The sequence below is a fragment of the Sinocyclocheilus anshuiensis genome, unplaced genomic scaffold, assembly GCF_001515605.1.
Source record: "Sinocyclocheilus anshuiensis isolate Anshui unplaced genomic scaffold, SAMN03320099.WGS_v1.1 scaffold171, whole genome shotgun sequence".
Lineage (NCBI taxonomy): Eukaryota > Metazoa > Chordata > Actinopteri > Cypriniformes > Cyprinidae > Sinocyclocheilus > Sinocyclocheilus anshuiensis.
Window position 1 is genome coordinate 39,754 of NW_015549561.1, and position 9,048 is coordinate 48,801.

Below are 9,048 nucleotides of genomic sequence, written 5' to 3' on the forward strand. Positions count from 1 at the left end.
AAAGATTACAAATCTGCCTGGAAGAAGATGTGTGTATATATTGTCCTAATGCACAGTGAGGAGGAGAGTTTAAGTGGCCAAAGGCTCTCCAAGGATCACAGCTGGAGAATCGCAGAGATCATCACAACATGTTGTTCGGGAAGGTTTCAAGAAAAGTCCTCTTCACTCATCCAAAAACAAACTCCAGCATATTCAGTTGTCAGACATGATTGGAAATTAGAACGGGACTGGCTTCTATGGTCAGATGAAAAAAAAAAAAAAAAAAAAGCTTTCTGGCAGACACCATCCAGCATGTCAGATCATGGGTGGATCTTGAGCTCTTGTAACATTTAATAAGTAATGTTTTTTTTTTTAAAGTGCTGGTTCATCAATCTGAAAGGCTGGATGACTTCTGTTCCACAGATGGCGCTTATTCAAGGAAGTCTAAAATAGCCTACCTTAAACAAACAGTCTGTTAGCATTCCCATGACTTTTCTAAAAAGATTTACGGAGATTAAAAAAAAGAGAAGGAAAAAAAGAAAATAGAATTACATTTGATAGAATTACATTGGACGTTTGATAGGTGTGTCTGGATAAGTTAAAGTATGTGTGTGTCGTTTTATTACACTGCTATAGTTATGTAGCTATGCATGTAAAGAGTGCAAGAGATAAAGCAGCATGCGCTTAGTTATGAGTATTTTCCATTAAGTTGCTTTAGGAATCATCCTTCATTTATTTCCAGGATGGAGTTTACATTTGTTATCAGAATGCATGAAATAGTTTCTTCAATTACCCGTAAGCAGAGTGAAATGACACAATTAGTACATCCTCAGAACGTGGATAATGAGCTATCATTTCCCCAGGCAGCTATACGTACACAACCCACCCTGAGTCAAAAATGGTTCGCATTGATCCTGTTGAATGTAAAAGATTTCTTAAAATACCAGATCCATTAAAACTGCACTCAGACTCACTCATATCCCACCACAACACACGTCATTTCCCTGCCGAGACCCTCATAAAGCAGCACGCACTGAAACAACATCTGACAGGAACCTGATCACGAGGCTACAGATTACTGGAAGAAATCACAACACAAATGTCATGAAATATACGTACTTGCCAGAAAAGGAAGTTTCCATTGAAATCACATTAAGATTATACATGAAAATAGGAAAATCACTAGGGTAGACTGAGTACATTTGAGACATGTGTACAGTTGAAACACCTTAAATAACCTGCGTGCACAGGAACCTCGCACCGTGATTTTTGCTCCCCACATGCGTATTAGCGTTCTCTTTGATCGTGGGAGATTTGAAAGGTGTGTGTCTTTCCACTCTGAAGATATCGGCAAAAGTTTTTTTTACAAGGTAAGATTTTCACTTCACCATGTCCCTTCCACAATGACTAGCTTATGATCCTTTTATGATTGTTAAACTTAATGTATATCATTGCAAACGTTACTCTGTGCTCTAAAAATAGACATATTTTATGACATTGTGCCATGCAAGCTCTTTGCATAATCTAGAGAAACGTGCGAGTATGTCAGTGGGCTACGGTTGAGACGCAGTGTATCAACTGGACCCGGATTGTTGTCCTATTGCATCACATGCTGTTTAGTTGTACAGTGTTATGATAATAGGTTACTCGTATTACCAGTACACTTACTGTTATTTGGCATTACCAAATGTCCCCACAAGTATAGTAATGCCATTCAATTCTAACCTTATGGGAACATTTTTTAGGTCCTCATGAGAAAACAAGCTTATACATCATACAGAATGATTGAAAATGTAAAAACAAAGACAGTTTTAAGTGATGGGTAGGCTTAGGGGTAGGGTTATAGAATAAAATATACTGTCTGTACAGTATAAAAACCACTACGCTTATGTAATGTCCCTATAATGTTAGAAATACCTCTGTGTGTGTGTGTGTGTGTGTGTGTGTTAGAGTTTGCAATGTAGTCAGTGAGTGGGCTTTATGTTTGTGCTATTCCTGTTACAGGATGCCTCGCGTCAGAATTAGGACCACGAATAGGGGAATGCCAGCAGAGCTCTTAGAGAAGGCCTCAAAAGTAGTAGAGGAGGTGAGGTCAATTAGGAACGTAGCTGAGGAGTTCCACATTCCGGTTGCTACACTGGCCCGATATGTCAAAAGGAAGCAAGAGTTAGCTGAGCAGGGCTCAAGCATGTTGCCCTCAGTAGGGTACAAGGGCTCCAATGCAGTTTTTACTTCTGAACAGGAGCTCAGCCTGATATCCTGTGTCAGGAAAGCAGCAAGCTTATACTTTGGTCTACCCCCAAAAGAGGTAGGAATGCACTAAAAAGCACCAATAGGGAGAAATCAGCCAAGCCAGCATCACAGACACAACAGATGTTATGTTGTACATTTTACATTTTATGTAAATAAATTCAATAGCCTTTAAGTTTGAAGTTAAATATAAAATTATTAAATGATAAAATGAAACATCTTATAAAACTACATAAACAAGTTATTTGAGTTATTTATTATATTTTATTTTCATAGGTTCGCAAATTGGCCTTGGAATTAGCTAGTTTCCATGGATTACAATGGATTTCCCAGTGGAGTGGGCATAAAATGGCATGGCAGGAGAATCTGGTTCACCAACTTCATGCGAAGGCACCAAAATCTCTCCATTAGGAGGCCTCAAGCTACAAGTTAAACCAGATCAACTAGTTTTAATGAAAAAAGTGTGGAGACCTTCAACAATCTGAGCACAGTCTATAGAAGGTATGGCTTTGAAGCCAAAGACATTTGGAATGTCGACGAGACCGGTCTCACGACTGTCCAAAAACCTGGCCTTCTTGTTTCCACAAAGGGAGAACGAAGTCGGTAGTGTGACATCAGCTGAGAGGGGAGCCCTTATCACCATGGCACTGGCAGGCAATGCTCTTGGCAACATTATCCCTTCTCATTTTGTCTTTCTCCGAAAGAAGTTCTTGCCACATTTTATCCGTGGTGGCTCTGAGAGTTTAATTGGTACAGCAAATGGCAGCGGATGGATGCAGGAGCAGGACTTTGTTGTCTTTCTCCAGCATTTTGTCCGACACACCCTGGCCACAGAAGAAAACAATGTCATGCTCCTGTTGGACAACCACTCCTCCCATGAGTCAATAGAAGCCATAAACTTCTATCGGGCAAATGGTGTGGTTATGTTATCATCTCCACCACACTGCTCACACCAGCTGCAACCACTGGACAAGACTGTGTATGGGCCACTTAAAAAAACACTTCAGCTGTGAGATGGACAAGTTCCACTGGGAGAATCCAGGAGAAACACTCACTATCTATGACCTGCCACAATTGCTCAACAACATCTTGCTGATGGGAGCATCACCACAAAATGTCAAGAAGGGGTTTAGGAGTACTGGGATCTGGCCATTCAACCCAGATATCTTCAGTAAAGATGACTTTCTTCCAGCTTCAGTGACTGACAGACCACCTCCAGATGAATCTCTTCCAGAGCTGTCCACTGCCACCATCACATCTGCTCCTGAGCCGTCCACCTCCACCATCACATCTGCTCCTCGGCCGTCCACCTCCACCTTCACATCTGCTCCTGAGCCGTCCACCTCCACCTTCACAACTGCTCTTGAGCCGTCCACCTCCACTTTCATATCTCCTCCTGAGCCGTCCACCTCCACCTTCATATTTGCTGCTGAGCCGTCCACCTCCACCTTCACATCTGCTCCTGAGCCATCCACCTCCACCATCACATCTGCTCCTCGGCCGTCCACCTCCAACTTCACATCTGCTCCTGAGCCGTCCACCTCCACCTTCACATCTGCTCCTGAGCCGTCCACCTCCACCTTCATATCTGCTCCTGAGCTGTCCACCTCCACCTTCATATCTGCTCCTGAGCTGTCCACCTCCACCTTCATATCTGCTCCTGAGCTGTCCACCTCCACCTTCATATCTGCTCCTGAGCTGTCCACCTCCACCTTCATATCTGCTCCTGAGCTGTCCACCTCCACCTTCATATCTGCTCCTGAGCTGTCCACCTCCACCTTCATATCTGCTCCTGAGCTGTCCACCTCCACCTTCATATCTGCTCCTGAGCTGTCCACCTCCACCTTCATATCTGCTCCTGAGCTGTCCACCTCCACCTTCATATCTGCTCCTGAGCTGTCCACCTCCACCTTCATATCTGCTCCTGAGCTGTCCACCTCCACCTTCATATCTGCTCCTGAGCTGTCCACCTCCACCTTCATATCTGCTCCTGAGCTGTCCACCTCCACCTTCATATCTGCTCCTGAGCTGTCCACCTCCACCTTCATATCTGCTCCTGAGCTGTCCACCTCCACCTTCATATCTGCTCCTGAGCTGTCCACCTCCACCTTCATATCTGCTCCTGAGCTGTCCACCTCCACCTTCATATCTGCTCCTGGGCCGTCCACCGCCGCCTTCATATCTCCTCCTGCGCCGTCCACCTCCACCTTCATATCTGCTCCTGAGCTGTCCACCTCCACCTTCATATCTGCTCCTGAGCCGTCCACCTCCAGCTTCATATCTGCTCCTGAGCCGTCCACCTCCACCTTCATATCTGCTGCTGAGCCGTCCAACTCCACCTTCATATCTGCTCCTGAGCCGTCCACCGCCGCCTTCATATCTCCTCCTGAGCCGTCCACCGCCGCCTTCATATCTCCTCCTGAGCCGTCCACCTCCACCTTCATATCTCCTCCTCGGCCATCCACTGCTGCCGTCATATCTCCTCCTGGGCCATCCACCTCCACCTTCATATCTGCTCCTGGGCCGTCCACTGCCGCCTTCATATCTCCTCCTGCGCCGTCCACCTCCACCTTCATATCTGCTCCTGGGCCGTCCACCTCCACCTTCATATCTCCTCCTGAGCCATCCACTGCCACCATCACATCTGCTCCTGGGCCGTCCACCTCCACCTTCATATCTGCTCCTGAGCCGTCCACCTTCACCTTCATATCTCCTCCTGAGCCGTCCACTGCCACCTTCATATCTCCTCCTGGGCCGTCCACCTCCACCTTCATATCTCCTTCCTGGGCCTTCCAATGGTGCCCTGGCTCTTCCTGAGCCAACAATGACCATAAATTCAGATGGTCTTCAGGAAGTAACCCTCACTTTAGTTCCTGTTCCTCTCTCACTGCAAGAGGAGGAAGTCACCACCACTAAAGTAAGAGAAATTGATTTCACTTCAGGGGATCTGTTGGCCATCAAATTCTGAAAAATACATTTTCATACCTCTGTGAGTGTGTGTATGTTCACCAGGAGAATGTTCCAGTTTTTTGTCCCGAACTAATCGGAGCCTACCCGAAAGTTGGCCCCAGAAAGACCCATGGATGGCGTCGGAGGAAAAGAACCAGTGATATTCTCACTGATACCCCTGTAAAGGAGGACCTTGAAGAGGAGAGAAGGCCCTCCTTAAAAGTGAAAAGATAGACAAAAAAAAAGAGGGAAGGAAAAACGAAAAGAAAACCACAGAAGACACCCAATGTCTGGTGTGCAACGAGTGGTTTTCTATGTCCCGGCCGGGAGAGCAATGGGTGTCGTGTTCAAGCTGTGGCATGTGGTCTCATGCAGAATGTACTCCTGGTGGCCAGAGCTACATATGCCACCACTTTAAGTGACCACTGACCATTAGTTTTGTTTTCTGTTTTTGTTGTATCCATTACTAGTTCCATTGTTATTTTTACTGTTATGTTTACATTTGGTACTGTTTGCTATATCTTTTCCAGTGTTAAATACTGTGTTCCTATTTTGTTAAACTGAATCTGAATTAAATAAAGCAAATAAATAAATCTGAATGTAAAAAAAAAAGCACAACTAATTTATTACATTTGCAATAAATAGTTAGCCAGCTTTAGAGCATTAAGAATGGTTGTCTCAACTGTACCTTGGTACTGTTTCAATTGTACTCAATATGGGTACAGTTGAGACAAAAATGCACCTTATGTTTATGAGCTCATCGTGGAAAATATAAACTACTTATGGCTATTATCAATTCATGATATTTTAGTACATTTAGTACAAGCAAAATAAATATCATGTGAACAATCACTTAATTTCAGCATCTAGTTTTTGTGTAATGATGAAAAAAGCAAAACGTAGAGACACTGTACTCAGTCTACTCTAAATATGAAAAGTATCCATCATCATTTAAACATAGTAGCGGAGCGCGGGGCACACAGTAACGTGGGGTTAGTTGTAACACACGTGGTTTAAATATTTCCACACATGCTAGCATAACAAAATTTACATCATTTACTAGTTACCATATCAACATTATATAGAGAAAAATGTGCGCCAAAATTCAAGTCTTTTGAAGATATCGCTGAACATTTATTTTACCATAGTAAAATTAAATTTCTGGCTTAAGTACATTTTTCATCTCAGTTTTTATTACTCATTTAAAATGAGACAACTCTGCTATTATTTGAATCTCCAATCTGTTATTTATAAGTTTAGATAGTTCTTTAATGCTTCGCTAACTAGCAGAAGACACTAACCAGTTTTAAATTCCAGTTGCGCAGATGGGGTATGTTGTAACACTGCGTTACAATGTGCCCCGCCATTATTAAACTACGCTATTCTATGACATTAGTGATGTTTACACTATTTACTTTAACGCATTTTAATGAGAAACGACACGAAGCAGGTGAATAAAGACTGACAGTCAATGTTTAATGTTCAGAAATTATTATTATTATTTCAAGACATGAAAAGCATTTTGGCTCATTTTTGTGGGCCGTCCCAAGCCTTGTTGCAATGTGTTCATTGTCAAACTCCAAAATCAGATTATTTTTAATTCTTAAAAACGCCATGTATTATAACACAATATTATTTTATTTTACTGACAAAATATTTTAGTTTGTCTTGTATATTTTTTTCATGATATCAGATAACGTTCTAAGCTGTCATACAGTCATGTTACAACGTGCCCCTCAGATGTTACAATGTACCCCACCTACGGGGCATGTTGTCACATTTCATTTCCGTTTTTGAGGGTAAATAAAGAAAAAACGTATACACTATAATTATGAATCAAGGCGACATATTTATACTGGACAAGTGTGAAATTACTGTGGACAGAAAAATTATATTCTGAACCCCTTGTGGATTTACACAAACTGAGAAAGTCAAAAGTGTTACTTTGTGCCCCACTCTCCCCTTTTGCCATACTTTCCGTGAAAGTATTAAAAAAGTCCCAAACCATTGCATCTCCCCTCAAGTGATTCCCAACCGTTTTCGTCAGTGAATCCTTTCTGACCTAAAATATTTTCTTTAAGGTCCCCTACGATTTTAACTTAGCCTAGCATTTAACAATACTTGAGTGTTCACCATCTCTGATGTAGGTTAATGGTAATATGACATTCAGATGCAGGTAAGCAAATGAAATATTTTGGGTTTGTTATAATATTTTAATTTATATTTATTTTTTAAAATCTGGTTGTTCATTTTATTTTATATTTTATGTTGAAAAGCAAATGAATTAAACTTAATTATATCAATTTACGAACCGACCCAATTTCCCCTTACGAAGTGTTAAAGGAATCGGTTCGGTTGAGTGAACGATTCAAGACTCGTTTGTAATTCTTGTCACCATTTGTCCAGCGTGAAACGGGCATAAAGATGAAACCAGCAGAAAAGGTCATTGAAACGCACAAACAAAATGAACTGAGCGATCAAGGCAAGTCTTGAATCACTGCTTGGCCAATCGACTTTGAGCATTGTACCCAGATTGCACACGTATGTCTGCAAGATTTCTGTTAAAGATCGCTTCATCTGGAAAACATCTGCTGTGTACAAATATCTGACAGACGTCTTTAAGATGTCAGTTTTACATACATTCTAAATCAAACATCTCAAAGACATCTTCTAAACGTCTATTTGTCATCTGATAGGAAACATCTTATAGATGTAGGGTAGACTGAGTACAGTAGAGACATTTTTGCTTTTTTCATCATTACACAAAAACTAGATGCTGAAATTAAGTGATTTTTCACAGTTTAGATTTTTTTTGCTTGTGTACTAAAATATCATGAATTGATAATAGCCATAAGTAGTTTATATTTTCCACGATTAGCTCATAAACATGAGGTGCATTTTTGTCTCAACTGTACCCATATAGAGTACAGTTGAAACTGTACCAAGGTACAGTTGAGACACCCATTCTTAATGCTCTAAAGCTGGCTAACTATTTAATGCAAATGTAATAAATTACATTTGTGCATTTTTTTTTTAATTCAGATTTATTTATTTGCTTTATTTTATTCAGATTCAGGTAAACAAAATAGGAACAAAATATTTAACACTGGAAAAGACATAGCAAACAGCACAAAATGTAAACATAACAGTAAAAATAACAATGGAAATAGTAATGGATACAGCAAAAACAGAAAACAAAAATAATGGTCAGTGGTCACTTAAAGTGGTGGCATATGTAGCTCTGGCCACCAGGAGTACATTCTGCATGAGACCACATGCCACAGCTTGAACACGACACCCATTGCTCTCCCGGCCGGGACATAGAAAACCACTCGTTGCACACCAGACATTGGCTGTCTTCTGTGGTTTTCCTTTCGTTTTTCCTTCCCTCTTTTTTTGTCTATCTTTTCACTTTTAAGGAGGGCCTTCTCTCCTCTTCAAGGTCCTCCTTTACAGGGGTATCAGTGAGAATATCACTGGTTCTTTTCCTCCGACGCCATCCATGGGTCTTTCTGGGGCCAACTTTCGGGTAGGCTCCGATTAGTTCGGGACAAAAAACTGGAACATTCTCCTGGTGAACATACACACACTCACAGAGGTATGAAAATGTATTTTTCAGAATTTGATGGCCAACAGATCCCCTGAAGTGAAATCAATTTCTCTTACTTTAGTGGTGGTGACTTCCTCCTCTTGCAGTGAGAGAGGAACAGGAACTAAAGTGAGGGTTACTTCCTGAAGACCATCTGAATTTATGGTCACTGTTGGCTCAGGAAGAGCCAGGGCACCAGTGGAAGGCCCAGGAGGAGATATGAAGGTGGAGGTGGACGGCCCAGGAGGAGATATGAAGGTGGCGGTGGACGGCTCAGGAGC

At 41.8% G+C, this 9,048-nt stretch overlaps 1 protein-coding gene across 5 annotated transcripts in view; it reads left to right on the plus strand.

Moving 5' to 3' along the window:
• The first annotated feature begins 8,911 nt into the window (after positions 1 to 8,911).
• The window catches only part of LOC107657176 (uncharacterized), a 4,032-nt gene continuing 3,895 nt past the window's right edge, over positions 8,912 to 9,048 (plus strand). For 2 of the 5 annotated variants that reach the window (XM_016445197.1, XM_016445198.1), the window contains exon 1: positions 8,912 to 9,031. In XM_016445197.1, coding sequence (XP_016300683.1) covers positions 8,930 to 9,031 — 102 coding nt within the window. In that variant the 5' untranslated portion in view covers positions 8,912 to 8,929. The remainder of the gene's footprint in view (positions 9,032 to 9,048) is intronic. The other 3 variants (XM_016445199.1, XM_016445201.1, XM_016445200.1) reach the window with 2 other exon arrangements.